This window comes from Geotrypetes seraphini, chromosome 9, assembly GCF_902459505.1.
Source record: "Geotrypetes seraphini chromosome 9, aGeoSer1.1, whole genome shotgun sequence".
NCBI classification, from domain to species: Eukaryota; Metazoa; Chordata; class Amphibia; order Gymnophiona; family Dermophiidae; genus Geotrypetes; species Geotrypetes seraphini.
The window spans coordinates 168572006-168597122 of record NC_047092.1 but is presented as its reverse complement, the minus strand read 5'-3'; the positions used below and the strand labels follow the sequence as shown (position 1 = coordinate 168597122).

The window sequence follows — 25117 nt, the reverse complement described above, 5'->3', positions numbered from 1 at the left end:
TCAAATTTACTGCGGCACAACGGTTTACTTTTTCTGCAGCTGGATTGTTACGTCTCTGTGGTCTACACATTTTTTTTTTTTCCCATATCTTTATTCATTTTTAAAAACCTGCTTAATAAGGCTGCCAATTTCTTCCTGTACTGAGGCCAACTTCACTGAATTAGCCTCCACTGTATCCTGTACCATTTTCATCCTCTCCATAAATTCTTCTAAGAGGTGGCAAGTCAAATGCGTGCAAGACAAAAGCGCGCGGACAATTGTGTGCGAGACAATTGTCCACGCGCTTTTGTTTTGCATGCATTTGACTATGAACCCTTCGAAAGTGTCCATAGAGTCCTTGTGGAGAGGTACTTTTAAAGGATCTGCCTTCAATCTTTTACTAATACTAGTGCCTGCAGTAAAGGCAGTCTCTAGACGAATTTGCTTCCCTGTTGGCCATAATAAATTATCTATCCGCTGTGAGGGAATCAATTTTAATTGCTGAAAAATAAGCTGTAAGTCTTAGAGTCACCAGAGGAGGCGCTCAGCACTCACACAGCCATCCTCTTCGCCTCCAAGTTCCGGAATCTGGTCTACATATTTCAAGATTCACCACCCACAAAAAGTTTTTAAAAAAATGGGACGATGTTTTTGACTAATGATGGCTCTCTAGTTGAGGGCAAGGCAGGACAAGTTCCATATCCTCTATCTTTACAGCACTTAGGGGTTCCTTTTACTAAGGCATGCGAGCTGTTTTAGCGCGCGCTAAATGCTAATGAGTCCATTATATTCTATGGACGCGTTAGTGTTTAGCGCGTGCTAATATTTAGCATGCGCTAAAACGGCTAGCGCACCTTAGTAAAAGGACCCTTACCCAGTCTTCTACAAAACCGCGCTAGCGGTTTTTAGCACAGAGAGCCACGCTGAATAGCCCGCGCTGCTCCCAAAGCTTATTGAGCCCCTATGAGCGTTGGGAGCAGTGCAGCTCACCGCGCTAGAAACCGCTAGCGCGGTTTCATTGAAGATGGGAGGGATAGTCTTTTCCTCCCCATAACATCGTGGTTTTATAAGCTAAATGGACAGTGGTTATAATAATGTAGTTGTGTTTTTAGTAATTAAATATTTTGGATTAACTTTGACTCATTTGTTTGACATTACAGTGGTACCTCGGTTTACGAGTGCTTTGCAAGACGAGCAAAACATTCACAAAATCGGCGCCTCGGAAACCGAGTGTGCCTCGATTTGCGAGTGGCGCCCCCCGCGATCCGGCACCCTCCCCCCGCGATCCGGCACTCTCCCCCCCGCGTTCCGGCACCCACCCACCCCCGCTGCGATCAGGCACCCCCCCCCCCCCCCGCCGCTTCTTACTTTCATCTGGGCCTGGGCATCGGCACGTCCTGTGCGTTGCTGCCGGTGCCCGAAGATCGGACTTTTCTTCTTGCTGGGCCTTGAGCATCTGCACATGCTCAAGGCCTGCGAGTTCACGTTCTCTCCGAGATCTCCGAGAATCTCGGAGAGAGCGTGAAATCGCAGGCCTTGAGCATGTGCAGATGCTCAAGGCCCAGCAAGAAGAAAAGTCCGATCTTCGGGCACCGGCAGCAACGCACAAGACGTGCCGGTACCCAGGCCCAGATGAAAGTAAGAAGCGGCGGGGGGGTGCCCAATCGCGGCGGGGGGTGGTGCCGGATCACTGGGGGTAGGGTGCCAAATCGCAGGGGGGGTCCTTCGAGGGGAGCAATGCCGGTTCTCGTGGGGGGGGGGATAGAGCAGCGCTGCTGGCCTTGGGGGCTGGGAACGTATCGAAGCGAGTTTCCATTATTTCCTATGTGGAAACTCGCTTTGATAAACGAGCATTTTGGATTACGAGCATGCTCGTAATCCAAGGTACCACTGTATTTTGTTTCTAGTCTACTTTTTTGCCACTTGCTTATTCTTGTGGTCCATTAAGTCTCATGTATTTATTATTTTGCCCATCCATCGTGTGACCTCTGGGCAAACTCCCCTTGCAGGCAGAGAGCACCTTACGATAACCTAGATCATGACATTGTCCAAGGCAAAGAACAGGCTGCCCAGGAGGAAGGAGGTGGTGAGTTGTGACTTGGGTGTTTTGTTTTCTGTAAAACTTGTCTGCTCTAAATGTTTACCTGCCAGAAGTCAAACAAGGAAGTACGGATGTTGGACATTTTGTTAATTAAAAGAAAAATAGGGATGTCTTGTGATATTCTCCCCTGCAGCCATTTTTAAACCCTTCTAAAAATGTTTTAAACTAAAAAAAATTGATGTGATATACTGCATATACTCAAATATAAGCCAATCCAATTATAAACCGAGATAACCTTTTTCCCACAAAAAAGGAGGAAAAAAGGTTGACTCTAATATAAACCAGGGGCTTAATATTCAAATACTTTGCCCTGCCATGCTCTGCACCCAGCTCCTCTCCCTCCCTGGCTCTTCACCTTGTCCCCCCCTCCCTTCCTGCCCTGCCAGGCTCTGAACCCTGACCCCCTCCCGATGCCTTGCAGGCCTCCGCCGGGCCTGCCGGAAGATCCAGTGGGCCAGGACAGGCGGGATCCCCCGCGCACCTTTTACAATCCTCAGTGGTCCAGTGGTGAACCGAAGCAAGAGCAGCCTTCCTGTGCTCCTACTCCATGGAGAGCTGCTAGCGATCGGCTGCCTGCAAGTTCTCACGAGACCTGTGAGCACTAGCGGCTCTCAATGAAGCAGGAGCATGGGAAGGCCACTCCTGCTCCAGTTCCACTGGACCACCGGGGTTTGTAAAAGGTATGCATCTATCTCGACCTCAGTCCTTCTACACTAGCATTCTTCAATGCGAGACTTGAGGGTCAGTGGCTGGGCTCATTCATATTCTGATTCTTATGTGAGCCAAGTACATGATAATGAAGCCATTGTGACATCACTGATGTGATTGGCTCTGAGGCATTGGTGGAATGAGGCATTATGACATCACAATCTCAGCTCTGGAATGTTGCTACTCTTTGGGTTTCTGCCAGGCACTTGGGACCTCGATCCTTCTACATCAGCAATGCAAGGCTTGAGGGTCAGTGGTTGTGCCCATTCTTATTCTGATTCTTCCCTCTCTCCGTAAGGAATGACATGGAGATTGGTTCCCGTGGTTATCCGCGGGGACGGGAACAGTGATGATTTCTTTCACCATGTCATTCTCTACTTCTACGGTCTATTGCCCAGAAATATCAAAGAAAAAAAGACTATCATGAATTTATAATGTGTGTCCCTGTTGGGCAAACTGGATGGACCGTTCAGGTCTTTATCTGCTGGTATTTACTATGTATGTTATTTTGAAGGTTCTGTTTTCTTTGATAATTGTAATTTGCTGGAATGAGTTATAATAAATTGGAAAAATTTTAAAAAATCCACTGAATTTGTTTAATTTGGCAGCACACGAAAGGGAGGAAAGACATCATGATGAAGAGATGGTCAATATCGTTGACCCCGACTTTGAAGAGCCAATTGCTGATCAGCAGCAGGCGGTGAGTAGAGCATCATTGGTGGGGGTTTGGTTGTTCTGTACTCCAGGCCGAAGGGTCACAGATGGCGTGGAGAGGAGAGGCCTGAGAATCATTTGGAAGATTACTGGTTGCCTCTTTATCCGGAGGAGGAAGGAGTTGGTGTAGTGGTTAGAGCTACAACTTCAGCACCCTGAGGTTGTGGGTTCAAATCCCACACTGCTTGTGAACCTGGGCAAGTCACTCAATCCTCCATTGCCCCAGGTATGTTAGATAGATTGTGAGCCTACCAGGACAGATAGGGAAAACTGGTTGAGTACCTGATTGTAAACCGCTTAAATAACTTTGATAGGCGGTATATAATTACCTAACACTGCAAGGGAATTTCTAAGTACCTATCTTACTTATAATTTTAATGCACCAATATATTCATTGTAACCCGTTCTGGGCTCTTTTGGGAGGACGGGCTAAAAAATCGAATAAATAAACTTGCATGCATTACATAACTGTAGACGGTAAGATTTCTCTCATCTTCCAAGCGCGCACTAGAAAGCAGAGGTGTAATTTCATCTAAAGCAGGAAGAAGCAAAAGCCCAAAGTACTTTTTCCTGATGTAATTTTATTTTGAAGTCGAGGTAATTCCCGGGACATTTCCCATTGCAGGAGGCTGCTGCTGAAGAGGAGAATCCAGCCAATGATCCGAACAACCAAGGAGAGGATGAGTTTGAAGAAGCCGAACAAGAAAGAGAAGAGAACCCGCCTGACGAGAATGAACCAAATGGGCAGGGTAACCAGAAACCGGGTAATCCAGGCATGGAGGAGCACTTGGTGGTAAGTACCTCCAGTAAGAACCTGTCCTGGGGCACCCCCAGCCAGGAAGAGTCTACTGTCTTTATAGAATACTAGCAGAGCCGATTAGATATGCATGAGCTCATACAAAAAATTAAAGCATTCACATATCCTGGTGCTTATCCATATAGAACTCAAAGAGCAAATGGTAACGGTTTAAATTGAACAGGAGTGCGGACAGGGAGTCAATGTTATGCAATAAGCAAAGATCCCTCACAGTCGCAATGGCTTGCCAACCCATGAAGTCAACTTTTAATAAAAACTTGAGTCAGGGGAGTAGAGGAGAAACCTCTGTGCACGGCTGCAAACATAAGCAATTCAAGTTTGGATTGTTTTTATATTTTATTGTATTTTTGTCATTTCAACAACTTTATTTTGCAAAATGTTAAAACATTTCAGTTGAACAGAACACGGGAAGGGATACGTATTTTAATTTTTAAATCATTGATCAGGATGACAATTGAATGTTGACCAACTTCTGCACTGAAGTCCAACTTTATATCGACCTTCAATTTTTGTAAACATTTCCATAGTTATTTATCTGCTAATATTTAAACGAATTGGATCATTTCAGCACTGTTTTGAAATTTTCCATTTGGATAAGGTTTTTCTGTACTCTCATACAGTGGTGGTTTCTGTTTTATAAAGCATTCATAGACCCTTCTGTGCATTTTATAAATATGTATCCAAAACTTGCAGAACATGGGTTCAATAGAGGCAGGTCTTTCAGACAAATCTGATCAATTTCTTTGACTGGGTGACCAGAGAATTGGATAAAGGGAGTGCACAAGAGGTGGTGTATTTAGATGTTAGCAGAGCCTTTGTTAGTTTTCCACATGGGCATCTAATAAACTGAGTATCCTCAGTATGGACCCCAAAATGATGGAGCTGGTTGAGTGGAAGGCAACAGAGGGTACTAATCAATGGAGATCGCCCTGAGAAAAGGGATGTTAACTAGTGGTGTGCCTCCAAGGTTCGGTTCTTGGGCCTGTTCTTTTTAACATTTTTGTAAGTGATATTGCTGAAGAGCTGTCCGGTAAGATATGCCTCTTTGCGGATGATACCAAAACCTGCAATAGAGTAAACACCTCTAAGGGTGGATAACATGAGTAAGGACCTAGCGATGCTTGCGGAATGGTCTGAAATTTGGCAGCTAAGATTTAATGCTAATTTTAGAGGGCGAAGAACTTTTGTGCATGAAAGAGAGGAGCGGGACTTGGGTGTGATTATATGTGATGATTTTAGGGTGGCCATACAGGTAGAAAAGGTGATGGCGAAAGCTAGAAGGATGCTAGGGTGCATAAGGAGAAGTATGGGCAGTAGGAAAAGGGAGGTATTGATGCCTCTTTATAAGACTCTGATGAGACCTCATTTATAATGTTGTGTATAACAGCGAAGATGGCACTTTCAAAAACATATAAACAGGATGGAGTTGGTTTAGAGGAAGGCTACTAAAATGGTCAGTGATCTTCATCATAAGGTCTATGGGGACACTTAAAGATCTCAATATGTATACTTTGCAGGAAAGGCGGGAGAGGGAAGATATGATAGAGATGTTTAAATACCTACTTGGCATAAATATGAATGAGGTGAGTCTCTTTCAATGGACAGGACACTCCAAAGTGAAAGGACATGGGATGAAATTAAGAAGTGATAGGCTCAGGAGTAATCTAAGGAAATACGTTTTTACAGAAAGGATGGTAGATGCGTGGAGTAGTCTCCCAGTAGAGGTGGTGGAGACCAAAACATTGAATTTAAGAAAGCCTGGGACAAGCATGTGGGATCTCTTAGGGAGACTATTCCACGATCATGTTTTGCCTAATGCTGTTTCAAGGCTCCATTCCCCTACAGATAAAATATAATATATCGCCATCTCTCTTAGCAATATTATATTTTATAGTCACTCATTCCAATGTCCGTACCTTTAGTAGAATAATTCTTCAGCCATAAGTCAATAAATTCAGCACTTAATGATAGAAACATAGAAATATGATGGCAGATAAAGGCCATTTGGCCCATCCAGTCTGCCCATCCGTAGTAACCATTATCTCTTCCTCTCTCTAAGAGATCCCAGGCTTTCTTGAATTCAGACAGTCTCTCTCTCCACCAACTCTTCTGGTTCAACGTATTTACCACCCTTTCTGTAAAAAAGTATTTCCTTAAATTACTCTTGAGCCTGTCGCCTCTTAACCTCATCCTATGCCCTATCATTCCATAACTTCCTTTCAAATGAAAAAGAGTCGCCTCGTGCGTTTTTTTTTTGTTTTTTTTTAATGTTCAAATCTGTTAGATATTTAAAACGTCTCTATCATATCTCCCCTTTCCTCCCTCTTTGTCTGTTCCTGTGCGCCTTATGACGAAGACCACTGACCATTTTAGTAGCCTTCTTCTGGGCCGACTCCGATAAGATTCATGTGCCTGTCTAACCCCCATCGGACTCTGATTTTAATAGGGCTCAGATGAATCTTGTTTCCTATAGTAACATTTTGGCATTTACTGTGCATTAAATGTAGAAATCTAAGTGCGGTGGGTGCAAAGTCTGTGTGCTGTGGCGTGCATTCCCAGCATGTTCCCATACATTTACCGCAGAAAAGTGTTCATGGTTGGTGCATCCACATGAACCACAATAGTGAGTGTTCACAGTACAATACCATGCGCTAACTGCAGTATGCAGTCCACACCCCAGTCAAGCGTGGTCACCAAGACAATAGAAAACATGGGGAGTGAAACACAAGTGTGGTGTATGAAAGCTTATTGAATCAACCGAAACCCGACATGCTCACATTTCAGCATATGTAGTAGACCAGAAGTCTATAGAAGGCCATAGTCTGTTATTGAGAAAGACATGGAGGAAGCCACTGCTTGCCCTGAATCGGTAGCATGGAATGTTGCTACTCTTTGAGGATTCCGCATGGAGTGTTGCTGCTATTTGGGGTTCTGGAATCTTGCTTACTCTGAGATGCTGGAATGTTTCTACTCTTTGAGTTTTGGCTATGTGCTAGGGACCTGGACGGTTCATAGACAAATCACGCGAGACAACGGCGCGCCGACAACTGAGCGCAGACAACTGAGCGCCGAAGAAAAGCACTATTTTAAAGGGTTCCGACGGGGGGTATTGGTGGGGACCCCCCCTATTTTACTTAACAGACATCGCGCTGGCGTTGTGGGGGGTTTGGGAGGTTGTAACCCCCCTTATTATACTTGAAACCAAACTTTTTGCCTGTTTTTTAGGGAAAAAGTTCAGTTTTAAGTATAATGTGGGGGGTTACAACCCCCCAAACCCCCACAATGCCAGCGCAATGTCTGTTAAGTAATGTGGGGGGGTTCCCCCCCCACACACACCCCCGTCGGAGCCCTTTAAAATAGTGCTTTTCTTCGGCGCGCCATCAACCTTACGCTCAGTTGTCGGCGCGCCATTGTCTCGTGCGATTTAGTCCCGTCACCGACCTGGACTGGCCAGCATGAGAACGGGCTCCTGGGCTTGATGGACCATTGGTCTGACCCAGTAAGACTTTTCTTATGTTCTTACTCTTGATGCCGGTATCGGTCAAAACGTGGCCACATCGGGTTTTGGTTGATTCAATAAACTTAGGCATCACAGTGGTGCCGTCGTTCATCTGTAACTTTGTTGACCTCTGATTTTGTTTCTTCCTCTTTTGGACTGCCATGCTTCTGCCATGGCCATTTCCCACCCACATGCCATGCAGTAACGACTGTATTAGCGCGTGTTAATTGTCACGTCTGTGCGCTAACGTTTATTGAGCATTAACTCAAACGGCAGCTGCTTAGCGAACTTCAGTAAACAGGCCCAAAAATTTTGGTAAATTCAGGTGGTGTTAAAAGCCTTATGGACAGGTGCGGTGAAAATAATTGTCTTTTTTTTTCTTTGCTTAAAGATGGCAGGTAACCCAGACCAACAGGAGGATAACATAGATGAACAATACCAGGAAGAAGGAGAAGAGGAGGTAGAGAAAATGCTGAATACAGTCACCTTATTTTATTGAATTTTTCTCCACTGTTCATTTTGCTGCTTGTATTAAATGCAGGATTAGTCAAGTTTAGAAATTCACAGAAATTAATAAATCATTTTAGGACCACTATGGAAACACAACAGCAGCTTAAGCTCTCACAGAAAAAGAATACGAGGGGGGGGGGGAAAACCCCAGTGAGGCAGAGTAGGAGTTTTAATTTTGAATATTGTTGTCTTAATTTGTTGTCTCTGCCATTCAACTTTACTTTATTGACAAACTTGGTGTGACAAAGTGGAGAAGCCGATGACCAACTGGTTAGAGTAAATGACTGGGAATCGGGCAACCCGGGTTCAGATTCTCCTTCTGCCACTAAAACTTCTTGCAACATGAGAACAGCCTTACTGGGTCAGACCAATGGTCCATCAAGCCCAGTGGCCCGTTCTCACGGTGGCCAGTCCAGGTCACTAGTACCTGGCCAAAATCTATGGTGTAGCAATATCCCATGCTACTGATTCAGGGCAAGCAGTGGCTTCCCCCATGTCTTTCTCAATAACAGACTGTGGACTTTTCCTCCAGGAACTTGTCCAAACCTTTCTTAAAACCAGCTACGCTATCCGCTCTTGCCACATCCTCTGGTAACACGTTCCAGAGCTTAACTATTCTCTGAGTGAAAAATATTTCCTCCTATTGGTTTTAAGAGTATTTCCCTGTAACTTCATCGAGTGTCCCCTAGTCTTTGTAATTTTTGACGGAGTGAAAAATCGATCCACCTTAAGCAAGTTGCGGTATCTTGTTATGCCTCAGCTGCTTGTACCTGTGTGTCATCATTCTTATTTAATATGGTGGTCTTTTTGCCGTATTTATGATTTAATACTTGAGGTGGTGTTGCTAAGGTTTACACAAAGCCTGAAGAAGCAAAATGTTGATGGCTTTGCTGAACAAACTGAACATAAGAATTGCCATCTCCAGATCAGAACCTGGGTCCATCAAGTCTGGTGATCCGCACACGTGGAGGCCCCGCCAGATGTACTCTGGCATAGTTTTAGTCCCCATACCACTGTATGCTTCTCAAGGGAGATGTGCATCTAATTTACCCTTAAATCCTAGAATGGTGGATTCTGCAATTACTTCCTCTGGGAGAGCATTCCAGGTGTCGCTGCGTGAAACAGAACTTCCTGATATTCGTCCTGGACCTGTCCCCCCTCAGCTTCAGTCTATGTCCTCTTGTCCGTGTCACATTGGACATTGTAAATAACTGCTTTCCCTGCTTCATTTTGTCGATTCCTTTCAGTATTTTGAAAGTCTCGATCAGATCCCCTCGCAGTCTCCTAAGTCGTTCCTCATAGTCCAGGTTCTCCATACCTTTCACTAGCTTCGTTGCTCGTCTCTGCACCCTCTCTAGCAGTTTTATATCCTTCTTTAAGTATGGAGACCAATGCTAGACGCAGTATTCCAGGTGCGGTCTGACCATGGCTCTGTAGAGCGGTATTATAACTTTCTCTGATCTACTCGTAATTCCCTTCTTTATTATGCCTAGCATTCTATTTGCTTTCTTCGCTGCCACCACACATTGCGCCGACAGTTTCAGGATTCTATCTATCAGTACACCCAGATCCTTTTCCTGTTAGGTCTTTCCCAGAGTTACACCTGACATACTATACTTGTGATCTTTATTTTTTCTGCCTAAATGCATCACTTTGCATTTTTCCACATTAAAATTCATCTGCCTTTTATCTGCCCACTTCTCCAATTGATTCAATAACAGTATTCAGCAAGTTTCATAAAGTGACAACACTATATTTTGGAAGCTTTAGCCGTGTTTTGGACACCTGAAAACCAACATCCCTATAGGATGGACATCCAAATTTTGATTTCATAAAACTAGGATATGAATGTAGATGAGTTTAATTGCAGTGTTTTGTATTATTTGAAGACATCTGATTTCTTTTTGGTTAAAACCCTGATAGAGGGAATTGCAGTAGTCTAAATACATAAGAACTAAAGAGTGGATGAGGTTGTTAAGGGATTTTTGTTCCAAGAGACCTGAAATGGAACGGATCATTTTTAACTTATAAAAGCATTTCTTAACTACTGAACTTATGTGCTGGTGATATAATAGTTTCGTCTAAGATTACACCCAGTAATTTGATAGTGGTGTCCATTTTTAGAGGGATCGATCTTATGCAAATTAGGGGTCTTTAAGTTTCTCTTATCATTGCAGAGGAAGATTATGGCTTTGGATTTAGAGATATTCAGAGAGAGCATGTTGAGCCAATGACTGATTTTTTTTCTAGTTTTGATTGATTTCCTGAATTTCAGCTGGGTCAAAATTCTGAACAGGATGGATGAGTTGTATGTCATCTGCATAGGCAAAGATTGTAAAGCCTATTGACTGAGTGAGGGCCTTTCCCGTGACTCTAATTTTTCTCAGGAGTCTCTGAGAGACTTTGTCAAAGGCTAGATACACTACATCAAGTGGCTCACCTTTATCCACATGCTTATTCATGCCTTGAAAGAAATGAGGCAAATTGGTGGAACAAGATTTACTCTTTTCCATTAATCCATATTTTTTCATGCTACTCTGTGTTACCAGGTCCACGGCATCCTAAAGAGCTCCTCAGAAACCAATCGGGTTGAGCTGACCTCTGATTGGTTTGAGAAGACGCTGGGTAACCAATCATGGCCGTAGGAAAAAGGCTTCATTCTCCCTCATAAAAAATGAATCCAATGGAAAACTGAAAAACTCAGGAAAAAATAAAACCAATCGATGCACTTATTGAGACTGTGGGGATTTATAGAGTTGTGAGTGAAAATCCAGTATTCTTTACGTTGAAGTGCCAGTCTTCTGTTGTCTCCACGGATGTTACCAGGAATATAGTCGTCCACAAAACATTTAAGGTGAAAAAAATAATTTGCAAGTAAAATGCAATGTTGCACCGAGGATGCTTGCATGTTTCCTCCATTAAGGGCAGTGTGATGTTTGTTAAGCCTTAGACCAGAGGTTTCCAACTTGCAACCCAAGGGCCGCATGCAACCCCGTGAAGTATTTTGTGCGGCCCCGGTCAAGGGCGATGCAGTGTTTTCCTCTGTTGCCCCGGGTGTTTACCATCTTGCCAGCTCCCTCCTCTGTCTTGCTGCAGCGTTTGTGCGGCCCCAGAAACCTTTTTTTCGGCCAGTGCAGCCCAGGGAAGCCAAAAGGTTGGACACCCCTGCCTTAGACGTAACTGTCTTGGGGTTTGCCCAATATATAATTTGTTACAAGGGCACTTGATACAATATGCAACAAAATTTGTATCATAACTGGTTTCAAACCTCAACTTATACTTTTTACCATCTAAGGTAGTGTTCTTCAACCACCGGTCCATGGACCAGTGCCGGTCCACAGAAATTTCCTGCCGGTCCACAGGGCCAGCATGTGCATCAGGCCCAAAACAGTGTTCTTCAACCGCCGGTCCACGGTGCGATCGATGCGGCGTTATCTTCGAGCCAGCTCCCTCTTCCTAACTGATTCAGTGCACAAAGCCACGGACATTGGCTCCAACGGGCATCCTGTGCCTGAACCGGAAGCCTTCTCTCTGACGTTGCAACGTCAGAGGGAAGGCTTCCAGATGAGGCACGGGACGTGCAAGGTGCAATTAGTACTATTAAGGGGCGGGGTCTGGGGTGGAGATTGGATAGAGATGGACGGGGTCCGGCCCACGACTTAGCCCAGTGTTCTTCAACCGCCGGTCCATGGACCGATGCCGGTCCACAGAATAATTATTTTATTTCTGCCTGTCCATAGGTGTAAAAAGGTTGAAAAACACTGATCTAAGGGATTAATAATTTCTGTTACGATACCATGATCTCACTGTTCTTACACCTCCCACAGGGCTTATGCTGACCTGTGGGTGTGCAATAATGTCCATCCTCACATAAAACAGCAGGACTCGGTCCTTCTTTCAGATCGGGTCCTCGTTTATAAGCGAATCAGAGCCGATGTTCCAAGAATGCGGGTAACATAGTCACCAACCCCTACTGTTTGCGTATGATTCTTCTCAGCTGATGGGTTCTTGAACCAAAATTCAGCGCACACATGACCACACCATCTTCTGCATTTCGCACTGTTGTTAATAGATACTCACGATTATTATACAATGCTCATTTGTAAGCCCTCTGAATAGTCTTCTCTGAATAGCCATGCTATTTAAACCTAGTGGTTAAAATTTTTCCTTGGTTTTTTTTTTTTTTTAACTCTTCTAGCGTGGAGCAAATCCTTCTAATTCTGAGAAATTGTGAAAAAGGGACGCTCTGCTTCAAGTGAAGTGGATGACAACTCTCAAAATGCAAAATTGTATTAGTCTATGTTTTTCTGTAAACCGTTGTAGTCAACTTATTGCCAAGTCTCTCAATTTTTTAACATTAAGAAATATGATGTCCGTGAATTGAAGATGTGCGCAGAATTGAATCGGTTCAGCGGACAGCCACCAGGATGATCTCGGGGCTCAAGGGTCTCTCGTATGAAGAAAGACTAAACAAATTGCAGCTCTACACTCTCGAGGAACATAGGGAGAGGGGAGACATGATCGAAACATTTAAGTACCTCACGGGACGTGTCGAAGTGGAAGATGATATTTTCTTTCTCATGGGACCCTCGGCCACAAGAGGGCACCCGTTCAAACTCGGGGGCGGAAAATTTCATGGTGACACCAGAAAGTATTTCTTCACAGAGAGAGTGGTTGATCATTGGAACAAGCTTCCAGTGCAGGTGATCGAGGCAGACAGCGTGCCAGACTTTAAGAATAAATGGGATACCCATGTGGGATCCCTACGAGGGTCAAGATAAGGAAATTGGGTCATTAGGGCATAGACAGGGGGTGGGTAAGCAGAGTGGGCAGACTTGATGGTCTGTAGCCCTTTTCTGCCGTCATCTTCTATGTCTCTGTTTCTATGTTCATTTAACCATTGTACAAACTTGTCAAGAGAAACACGATCGCCCACCCAGAAAAAGAATGTGTTCTGTATATCTCATCCATTGTAACACTTGTTCATGAAATGGGGAGCACTATATCAATTGATGATCATAACTAGACATAAATAAGTTGGCAACTGATGGTACCATAGTGGCACCCATGGCTACACCCGAAGTTTGCTTGTAATATCTTCCATTAAACATAAAAAATTTTCACACATGGCTATCCTAGCCAACTCAATGAGAAAGCTGGTGGGTATCCTCTGTGGATCGGATCTGTGGTCCCAAGAAACTGGCAGTATTTCTAGTGCTTCCTCTTGTGGAATGATTGTGTCCAATTATTAATGGATTTATTATTAGGATAATTCTCCACCAATAAAATATTGACTTAGAGAAATATATTTTATAAAGAGCTTTAATCTGGGGAAAGCCCTGCTTGTCGAAACTTAGCTCTGTATTATATGTTAAGTATAATACAGTGGTACCTCGATTTACGAGTGCACCGGTTTGCGAGTGTTTTGCAAGACGAGCAAAACATTCGCAAATTTGGTGCCTCATAAACCGAGCTTGCCTCGCTGTACGAGCATCTCCCCCCCCCTCCCCCCGAGAACCGGCACCTTCCCCCCCGCGATCTGGCACCCCCACCGCCGCCATCGGACACCCCCCCGCCACCACCTGAGATCCCCCAACCCACCCGAACCCTCTTCTTTCTTCCAGTGTAGCCTCCGCATTGGCACCAGCATGTTCTGTGCCCGAAAATCTGCTTCCTGTGCCGGGCCTTGAGCATGCGCGCACAGGACATGCTGATGCCGGCGATGCCGATGCGGAGGCTACACTGGAAGTAAGAAGAGGGTTCGGGTGGGTTGGGGGATCTCAGGTGGCGGCGGGGGGGTGCCCGATGGCGGCGGGGGGGGGCCGGATCGCGAGGGGGGGGCCTTCGGGGGGAGCAATGCCAGTTCTCGGGGGGGGGAGCAGCGCTGCTGGCCTCAAGGGGGGGGAGGGAAGGTTTGGGGTGGGAACATATCAAAGCAAGTTTCCCTTACTTCCTATGGGGAAACTTGCTTTGATATACGAGCATTTTGGATTACGAGCATGCTCCTGGAACGGATTATGCTCGTAATCCAAGGTACCACTGCATATGTGTTTGTTTATTCAAGAACCAAGACTCGGAACATTTGCAATCCAACTGAAAATGTATTTCTTTTAGAGCAGAATTAATTATGAAATCAGGCCAGTTACAGATAGGATACTTGAGCAAGCAGAAAATGTGCCACAAGACAAGATATTGATAAAGCAGAATGATTAATTCAAGTCAAGTTTATTTAAAATTTCTTATATCGCCCAATCAAGCCTTCTTGGCGGTGTACAAAAACGCCAAAACAATGCGCCAATTAACATACAATTTAAACAAAAACAAACCAGGGGAAATGACATTTTTTTTAAAGACATTGACGAACGGGAACAAAAGGGAAGAAGGGTTAGAACTACAATTGATAGAAAGAAAGGAAACACTCAAGGGAAAGAATAACAAAGGGAGGGGGAACTGAAGGTGGAAACCTTTCTTGAATCTAAGGGGTCCTTTTATCAAGCCACGCTAGCGGGGTTAACACGTCGGACATTTTATCACGCACTAGCCCCCGCGGCCGGCTAAAAAACTAACGCCTGCTCAATGCAGGCGTTAGCGGCTAGCGCGGCAGGCGGTTTAACGCGTGGTATTACGCGCGTTAAACCCTCCTACTGCAGCTTGATGAAAGGACCCCTAAGTCCTTAAAAATGACAGTTTAAGTTACAAAAGCATCAAGGAAGAGAAATGCACCTTAAAATTGGCAAGAGTTGTTTTTTTGCGTAAATAATTCGGGCTACTGTTCCAAAGAGAGGGGGCACTCAACAAAGAAAATTGTAGCCCTCATTGTACTGATATGTTTCAATGAGGGAGTGGTAAGAAGGTTGTGAGCTGTAGATCTTAAGGTCCTAGTTTGATTACCGTATTTTCACTCATATACCGTACACCCGTGTAAAACGCGCTCACGGGTATTGCGCGCGGGAAACTGTAATTTATGTAAATAAATTTTTATATACCGCGCACACCTGTATACCGTGCATGCCGCCCCGACTCTCCCGTCGCCACCCGACTCTCCTTTCTCCCGCCCCGACTCTCCTCTGGCCAGCCCGACTCTCCTTTCGCCCGCCCCTACTCTCCTCTGGCCAGCCCGACTCTCCTTTCGCCCGCCCCGACTCTCCTCTCCCCCTTGAAGTCCTGTCCCCCCTTGAAGTCCTGTCCCCACCCTGAAAGCCTGATGCCCCCCCCCGACGTCCAATTCACCACCCCACCCCCCGCAAGACCGCTCGCACCCCCACCCCGAAGGACCGCTCGCACCCCCACAGCCTCCCCCCCCCATCATGTAGAAGCTGCCTACCGTTGTCCTGCTGCTTCCTCTGCCGGCGGTCCTGCCCCTTCTCTGAGCCCTGCATCTACGCTGCTTCCTCTTCCGGCGGTCCCGCCCTTTCTCTGACGTCAGGGGGGGGAACTATGTAAAAAAAAAAAAGGGGATAACGCGCATGGTTATACTCGGTTTGTAAAATCGTGTATAACGCGCGCGTTATATGCGTGAAAACACGGTATATGGTATAAATAAGTTATTTATAAATTCTGGCTGGTTATTTGCTCTGGTTTTAAAAGTTAGTAGAAGAATTTTATAGGTGATCCTGTGCTCTATTGGCAACCAGTGGGCTTTCTGTAAAAGAGGAGTAACATGGTCATATTTTTTTTTTTTTGCATTAAATATTTTTTTTACCGCAGTGTTTTGTACTATTTGGAGTCTTCTTATTTCCTTTTTTGTTATGTCTTTGAGGAGGGCATTGCAGTAATCTATGCATGAAATAACAAGGGAGTGGATTAAAATGTTCAGGGACACGGGCTCTAACAATTTTGCTAAGGCTTTAATCATGCGTAATCGATGAAAACAGCGTTGGACCACTGTACTAATATGTAAGTGATAAGTAAATTTACAATCGAATGTGACTCCCAATAACTTTAAAGAAGGTACCACTTTGATAGGTAATTTAGCTGGGTTCAAAAGTTATTCACAATGACATAGGCCTTGCTGGTTGAAGAGTCCTTTGGTTGGAAAGGAGACCGCATGGTACAAGCTAGGCACATGGCCTGGGAGCACATGGTCTATAGAAGAGATGTTGCAGCACGATGATCCCCCAGGAGAAAGAGAAGAGAGCATGGTGATCCCCAAGAGAAAGAGAGTGAGCATGGGTGAATCTTCTGGTTTTATAGATGTTGGTGGATTGAAATCTAGTCCCATGAGGCACCAGAATCCAGGAGGAATTGTCCAATCCCAAGGCAGGAACTCAGGGGCTATGTCTCCAATCACAGAGCAGTATTTCAATTTCAGCTTTTCCCTCTGTTTCTAGGTGGATGATGTCATTTGATTACATTTTGACTGAATGGCTTAAGATGGTGTCCCAATAGGGAGTATTGTTCTTGCAGACTGGGGGGGGGGGGGGTAGTTCCTTTTTTTAATGTGGTGTGACATAATGCACACCCAGCCATCCTTTTGTTTTCCATTGAATAGCTGCATTTAACACAAAACCTGGATAAGATGGCTCCGTCTCTCAGAATCCAAGCTGGAAATAAATCCGTAACTCCAGCAAAATTAATCATATCATATGCTACACAGTGATTGAACATCGAGCGTGACCCATCCATATTTCAGCAGAACCAGTGAATGAGATATTGGCAATCTTCCTAAGAAAATCAGAGGTATCTTTAAGGTACGAAAAAGTTTCTTTAACAAAGGGTTGCAAAACAATGGTCCGCAAAATCTTGAGAGAGACTCAGGCAATGAACCTCTCCCAGAAACAATGGGTCTGCTTGGTGGACATTGTAGTCGTTTATGAATTTTCGGCAGAGTGTAGAGTAGAGGTCTGCACAGGAACCGGGATCGCGGGAATCCCCCCTAACCCACGGGACTCCCACAGGGACCCTCCTCTAGCCAACGGGACTCCCACGGGGATGGAAGGCTTTGGAAGCAGGGTTCGTCCATATAATATAATGGACACTTCAGCCTTAGTAAAAGAGGGGGGGTTTATAAGTTAATTACCTGAACAGAAAACAAAAAAAGGGTTCCACCAAAGAGATTCCACAAGGAAAACAGCAGCGCAAACACAAAAGAAACTGGAATTGCTGATCCTGTCAGAAGTAATTGCTGCTTTTTATGGGGATGGGCGGGCATGGAGGTAATTCCTTGCGGGGACGGGTGGGGACGGAGAGGATCCTGGTGGGGACGGAGAGAAACCTGAAGGGGACGGAGGGGATCCTGATGGGGACGGGTGGGGACGGAGAGGATCCTGGTGGGGACGGAGAGAAACCTGAAGGGGACGGAGGGGATCCTGATGGGGACGGGTGGGGACGGAGAGGATCCTGGCGGGGATGGGTGGGATTTTTGTCCCCGTGCAACTCTCTAGTGTAGAGGGCAGGGCATTTTGGAGAAGAGACGTTCAAAATTTGTTTTCCATCCTTCCTTCCTTTTGTGTTTTAGTGGGTTCTGCACATTTATGCACACAAGGGACATACAGTCCTCCCGACACAGAAAGCAACCTAAGGTTCATAATTTTCTTTTTGTTTCTTGTTAGATGTGATGCTTTCTTCATTGAATCTGTTTCCTCCAAAGCTTTGGCTTTAGCTGTATATATAAAAAAAGAAGAAAAAAAAAAGCGACCTACAGATCTATCGGAGGCTAGAAATTTATTTTGGGAATTACAAAAAGAAAAACAGCATACGGGTGTGCTCTTCCTGCTTTGTAGACCTGTCTCACATTGTAACGTTTTGCCGGATGCTTTCCATGCTGGGAAAGCTCGAGTCAATTCATTGAACTCCTGTATTTTGACGCACGAGCCAGTTGACCCAGTGGGCTACCGCAACACGTGGGCCCTCTTCTATCAAACTGCGATAGCAGTTTTTAGCGCGGAGAGCCCGCGCTGCTCCCGACGCTCATAGTAACTCAATGAGCAGCGCAGGCCATTCAGCGCGGCTCTCTGCGCTAAAAACTGCTACTTTTTTGTATGGTGTAGATTCACCGTTGCTTATATACATCTTTCTAGGTTCAGGAAGATTTGGCTGATGAGAAGAAAAGGCCAGTCGAGCACAATGGTGAAGCGCCATATGGAGAACATGAAGACAATGTACGTGTTTGCATAAGAGAGTTCAGATTAAGGCATCCTGAGCAGCTTCTTAATTTTCATTGTATTGTATTTATTAAATTTCATATACCTCTTGTACTTTACATACAATGGGCTTACTACCCGTCACTATCTTATTTTTTTTTTTTAAGGAAGAGAGAAAGTGACCGCCTCAAACCCCCCAATCCTACTTTAGGTTTTCTTTGGCATTGTTTGCATGAAAATCTTCTTTTTGCACATTAATGGGTTCTTGCTGGGAATGGGCAGCCCAACAATTTTAATTTAATTTCCCATGTCGTGTGCAGCATTGGAGGGGAGAGGTTCTTTGGGGGTTTTTTAGTTACACTTCATTTCATTTAGGGAAGAGTTGCATTAATGTTTCTTTTGCACACCATTATCAGGGAACCAAAAAAACCCCCATGAAAATGCTATATATATTTTTGCTCATATTTATTTAATGGTATGCAGCGTTGAGAGATGTCGTCGTAAACCGTGCCGAGCTCTACGATTGTGGAGAGGATGCGGTATACAAACCTAAGATTTAGTTTAGTTTAGTTTAGTTGTTGCAAACAGCAGTCTATCCCTAGTCCTCACCTTACATGAATCAGAAAGTTAAACACTTATAATCATAATCAATAACACTGCATAAAGAATAAATTCCCCCCTTTCCTTCCATTACATTTCATCAAGGATTAAGACAAAGCAAATAAATAACCCCCACCCTCCCCTTGATATGTGTGGAAATAAACAAATTAAAGATAACTATAATGAAGTAATAAAAGACATCAAGGGGCCCCAAACCAGTTTAAATAAATTGCTATGCCCCAACATGTCAGCATTCATTTTCTCATATCTATAGTCGGAGCATAAATTCGCCCACCAAAAAGGAAAACTGAGGCGATCATAATTTTTCCAATTACGAGTTACCATTTGCATGGCTATCCCAGTCATAATTAGGAAAAGCCGGCATTTATATTATCCCGCTTATTAATTTTCTAAGCAGCTTACAATAGTAAAAATTATAAAATAGGGGAGGTTACAAACAATATTTACTAAAAGACAGTACAAGACACTTTTGGTTTTTTTCCTAATACAAATAGATTAGAAGAGGTAGGTGGGAGGAAATCCAGTAATTGGGAAAGGAGAACATAAAAGGGAAATACATATTACTACTATTAATTATTTCTGTATCACTACCAGACGCACGCAATGCTGTACGAGGATAGGGGGAAAAAAAAGAGAGAACACGTCTTGTGATGGGAGATTGATTCTGAGGGTTGTAATTTATAGGTTGAATGAGTCTTTGAACAAGAAAGTTTTTGGATTAGATTTAAATTTGTCAGTGGAACTTTCAGCACGAAGGTGGCTAGGCATTGAACTGAGAATACTGAGGAGCGTGTAGTATCGTAAATTATCTGTCGGGGAAATGGCGTTACTAAGAGATGTTGGTTTTGTGATCTGAGGGCTCCTTTTACTAAGCTGTGATAGCGGTTTTAGCGCGAGCGCTAGATGCTAACGGCAGCATTGAGCTGGCGTTGGTTCTAGCCGCGTAGCCCGGGCTTAGCGCGCGCGGCAATTCTCCGCGCGCTGAAAACGCTATCGCAGCTTAGTAAAAGAAGCCCGAAGTGTTCTGGAGGGTGTGTAGGGAGTGAGCAATCTGTCTATGAAATCTGGCTTGTGAGATATTTTGGACTTAAAACGTCAATCATAAGATTTTATAAGCTATTCTATACGGGATTGGCAGCCAGTGAAACTTGATCAGTAATGGAGTTACATGGTCATGTTTTTTTTTTTTTATTTTGTTAGAAGTTTAATCGCCTTCTTTTGAATTATTTGTAATCTTCTTAATTCTTTTGGGGTAATTCCTTTTCTAAAGAGCATTGCAGTAATCTAATCTTGATATGGTTAGGGAGTGTAATAAGATGTTCAGGGAAGATGGTTCTAATAGCCTGACATCGACTATCCGGATCTAATTTAAGCGTTTGCAGTAAAAAAAAAAAAAATTTATTAGCACTGTGAGCTGTTTATTTGGTTCATAGACAACCCCGCTAAAGACAAAGGTGCGCGCCGACAACTGAGCGCAAGACGGAGGCGCACGCCGAAGAAAATTACAGTTTTAGGGTCTACGACGGGGGGTTTTGTTGGGGTTTACTTAATAGAGATCGCGCTGGCGTTATGGGGGTTTGGGGGGTTGTAACCCTCCACATTTTACTGTAAACTTAACTTTTTCCCTAAAAACAGGGAAAAAGTGAAGTTTTCAGTAAAATGTGGGGGGTTACAAACCCCCCACAACGCGGCGCGATCGCTATTAAGTAAATTGGGGGGGTTCCCCCCACACACCCCCGTTGGACCCCTAAAAACAGTAATTTTCTGCGGCGCGCACCTCCGCGCTGCGCTCAATTGTCTGCGCGTGCCTTTGTCCCGGCGCGCTTTTGACCTGACACCGTTTATTTAAATCTGTGGTCATTGTTTCCTAGGACTCCTCCAGCTATAGTCCTTTCAGTGGTGGAGGGGGGTGGGGGTGCTGTTTAATTATCCTTATTTTTAATACGGAGAGACAGGCAAGCTCTGCAAGACTCTAGGGAAACCTACCTATCCCTAGCAATTTAGAGCACCATATTGAAACATCATTCCCCAGTGGCAGCAAAGCAGTTGGAGGCGGTTCATAGACGAAAGTGCGCGAGGACAAAAACACTAAGGGGTCCTTTTACAACCTGCAGTAGGGGTTTGACGTGCGTAATACTGCGCGTTAAACCGCCTGCTGCGCTAGCCGCTAACGCCTGCATTGAGCAGGCGTTAGTTTTTTAGCCGGCCGCAGGGGTTAGCTTGTAATGAAATGTCCAACGCGCTAACCCCACTAGGGTGGCTTGATAAAAGGAGCCCAAAGACAAATGCGCAAAGGACATCAGCGCATTGGATTAAAAGGTAACTTTAAAGCGGTCCGAGGGAGGGGGTGTGGGGGCAACCCCCCCTATTTTACTTAGAAGTGTTGGCGCTACCGTTGGAAGGTTTGGGGGAGGACTCCCCCCCCCATTAGAGAGGAAAGTGTAATTTTTTCCAGTTTTTTAGTGAGAAATTACAGTTTCCTCTATAAGTGGGGGGGTTCTCCCCCCCACACACACACACCCTCGGAGAACATAAAAGTTACATTTTAATCCAGTGTGCTGTCGTCCTGCACGCATTTCTCTTTGCATTTTTCTCCCTGCGCGATTGTCTGGCGCGCTTTAGTCCTGTCCCCGTTGGAGGCAGTGGCGTAGCAAGAGTGCATAGCACCTCCTCCCCCCCTGCCGCATATGCGCCCCTTTCCCTTCCCTCATACCTCTTTAATTTTCCCAGCAAGAGTAGCATTACAAACTTGCTGCTGCCCGCATCTTTGAACTACCCTTTGGCTCCTCTCTGCAGCTTGAGTTCTCGAGCAAGGTCTTGGGCATCATCATTGATTCCACATTGTCCTTCAATGACCACCTCCAATCCTTGGTAAAAAAATGCTTTTTCAGCCTTCACATGCTGAGGAAAGTTAGATCCTGTTTCCATCAAAAACATTTTACCCTCTTTGTCCAATCCATCATCCTCTCCAGATTGGACTATTGCAACTCTATCTACTTAAGCCTAACTAAGAAAAACCTCCACAGACTCCAACGGATACAGAATGCCGCGGCCAAGCTCATCTTCGCTAAAAGTAAATTTGACCATGTCTCCCCGCTCCTGACCAAGCTCCACTGGCTTCCGATAATTGCCAGGGTCCACTATAAATGCGCCTGTTTAACTTTCAAAATCCTATATGTTATTCTCCCTCCCTTTATCCCTCTTTCTTGGAATTCCTCAAACTCTAATACCACCAGATCCTCCCACAAATTAAAACTATCCTTCCCCTCGCTAAAAGGCATTTCCCACACAGGAAAGCTAGGGACCTCCCTCCACTTCAAAATCAATGAGCTCTGGAACAACCTTACCTCCCCTCTTCGCAACTTGAGCTCTCTCCAAGTTTTCCACAAACATCTGAAAACCTGGCTTTTCTCAAAAAATGTAAGTCTCCCTCCAACTTAGGAATCAAGGAAACTCTTATATCTTGGCATCCCAAGTCCTCTAAATTTTCTTCACACTTCTACCTCTAACCCTCTGTTGTAGTTCCTTCCTATTTCTCCTACTGTAAACCGCGTTGAGCTCTACGAACGTGGAGATGATGTGGTATACAAACCTAAGGATTAGATTAGATTAGATCTTGTCGACTCTCCCTCTGTCGCTTCCTAGGTGCAGGATCCGGACGTGACATTGGAGAGAGCCCGAGACAGACGTGGGCAGCAAGTTCGTGATACTGCTCACTGGAAAAATTAAAGAGTTACAAGGGAAGGGGCGTGCGGCGGGAGGAGGGGGGTCAAGGAGGACAGGGTGAACCACTCCATCCCGCCTCCCCCTTACTACGCCACTGGTTGGAGGTACTGTATTCAGGTGTTCTCCAATAAAATAAATAAAAGGCTTCAAACCAGAATCAAGAGCCATTAAAATCCTTGACACATGACTTGCCTAACCACTTCTGCTCATCATATCTAATGGATCAAATATTGCTGGGTTTTGTTTGTTTGTTTTTTTGTAACACTAAACATTTTGACTGTTCTTTCTTATTTTTTCAAGGCCAATGAAAAGAATAGCGAAATAGCTGAAAAAGAGCTAGACGCTCCGGAAAAGAATACCGCAAAGGAAGCCCAGGAAGAAAATTACGAAGAGGAAGAGGAGGAAGACGAGGAAGGTGGTGCTATGGTGCGAACCAATCGGAAGGCTGAAATGTAATTCTCATTTTACATTTCATGGATCAAGTTCACACAAGGATTCTCAAGTGACTTCTCAAATAACTAGAAAGGTGTTTGTGGACCTTTCTGGGGGATTTAACGATGAACATTAAAAATGTGTGTGCTATTAATTTATGTATTAGGAAATTGCCATACACTTCTAAAATATTTTGCTATTAATGGAACATTTTCTTATTTCTTTTTATAGTGAGATTTTATATAGAGGAGACGGAATACAACAGATTGTAAAATCTAAAATTTACACCATAGGAATCTTCTCCCTTTTGATAAAATTTACACCATAGGAATCTTCTCCCTTTTGATAAGGGAACTTTGTGCTAATTTTGACAAGGGTGGGGTTTTTGTTTTTTTTGGTCCGTTTCATATCCTAGTCTTGTTTACAGCTTCATGGATAGCCTTATGTTAAATGGAACAGTTTTATTTAAGAGATGCAGTGCCATTAATCTTACTGTATAAACTTTTAATCTGTATCTGTCGGAAGAAGTATCCATCATGATAACATTTTAAAATGTATACAGTACCATGTTACATTTTAGGCAACAAAATGCCATCGATACATGTCTTCCCCCCCTCCTCCATTTGTAATCTGTGAATGGTCTACTATTGATTACAAAAAATTCTAGAACTTGGTGTCCAGACATATGCGTCGCTTATGTGCATCAGAGGCACCAGTAATTGATAGTTGCATGTGAAAGAGCGCCAAGTATTGTTCTATAAAGTAGCACTTCTGCGTTGGGGAGGCGGAGGCATGTACATGAGTGGACCATGGGCATCTCCATGTGACGCCCATAACTTATAGAATATGATCGAATATATATATCACTAGGCGCACTCTAGATTAGAGAGTTGCGCGGGGACAGAAATCCCACCCGTCCCCACCCGTCCCCGCCAAAGTCCCACCCGTCCCCACCCGTCCCCGTGAGGATCCCACCCGTCCCCACCCGTCCCCGTGAGGAATCCCTCCGTCCCCACCCGTCCCCGCGAGGAATCCCCTCCGTCCCCACCCGTCCCCGCGAGGAATCCCCTCCGTCCCCGCCCGTCCATATAAACTTCAGAAATTGTTATTTCATTTAATTATGCTACTGAATTAAAGGCTCTGGTAGAAACCCATTTACAAATAAGCAAAAAGACTTTATTAATTTGAAAATATTAATTGGGAAGAATACATACTTTGCAAATGGGTTTCTACCAGAGCCTCTAATGTTTATAAATTTTTATCAACACAACTAATATACTACTTTATCCTGAAGCAAAATAAAAAAATAAAATATAATTCTTTTCCTACCTTTGTTGCCTAGTTTCTGCTTTCCTCATGTTCTCATTCAATTCCTTCCATCCACTGTCTCTCTTCCTTCTGCATCTTCCATTTGCTCTGTTACTGTGCCTCTCCCTTTCTTCCCCCTTCCAAATTGGTCTGGCACCCATCTTCTTCTTTCCTCTCCCCCATAGTCTGGCATCTGTCTTCTTCCCTGCCAGTGTCTTCTCCCTACTCTCTCTTCCCCATTTCCTTTCAGCGTCCTTCTCCCCGCCATCTTCCCCATGTCCTGTCAGCGTCCTTCTCCCCCCTCTGTCTTCCACATGTGCTTTCAGTGTCCTTCTCCCCCCTCTGCTTCCCCATGTCCTTTCAGCGTCCTTCTCCCTCTCTGTCTTCCCCATGGCCTTTCAGCATCCTTCTCCACCCCACACACCCCCCGTCTTCCCCATGTCCTTTCAGCGTCCTTCTCCACCCCTTTGTCTTCCCCATGTGCTTTCAGCATCCTTCTCCACCCCTTTGTCTTCCCCATGTGCTTTCAGCATCCTTCTCCCCCCTCTGTCTTCCACAAGTGCTTTCAGAGTCCTTCCCCCCCCTGCCCTTCCCATGGCCTTTCAGCGTCCTTCTCCACC

The 25117-nt window shown here is 44.6% G+C and overlaps 1 protein-coding gene across 4 annotated transcripts in view; it reads left to right on the top strand.

The window, feature by feature from the left end:
- The window catches only part of GOLIM4 (golgi integral membrane protein 4), a 114118-nt gene extending 89930 nt beyond the window's left edge, over positions 1-24188 (top strand). For 3 of the 4 annotated variants that reach the window (XM_033958662.1, XM_033958664.1, XM_033958661.1), the window contains 6 exons: positions 1989-2065; positions 3397-3488; positions 4128-4295; positions 8210-8278; positions 18348-18428; positions 23058-24188. In XM_033958662.1, coding sequence (XP_033814553.1) covers positions 1989-2065; positions 3397-3488; positions 4128-4295; positions 8210-8278; positions 18348-18428; positions 23058-23213 — 643 coding nt within the window. In that variant the 3' untranslated portion in view covers positions 23214-24188. The remainder of the gene's footprint in view (positions 1-1988; positions 2066-3396; positions 3489-4127; positions 4296-8209; positions 8279-18347; positions 18429-23057) is intronic. The other variant, XM_033958663.1, reaches the window with a different exon arrangement.
- The last annotated feature ends 929 nt before the right edge of the window (positions 24189-25117 follow it).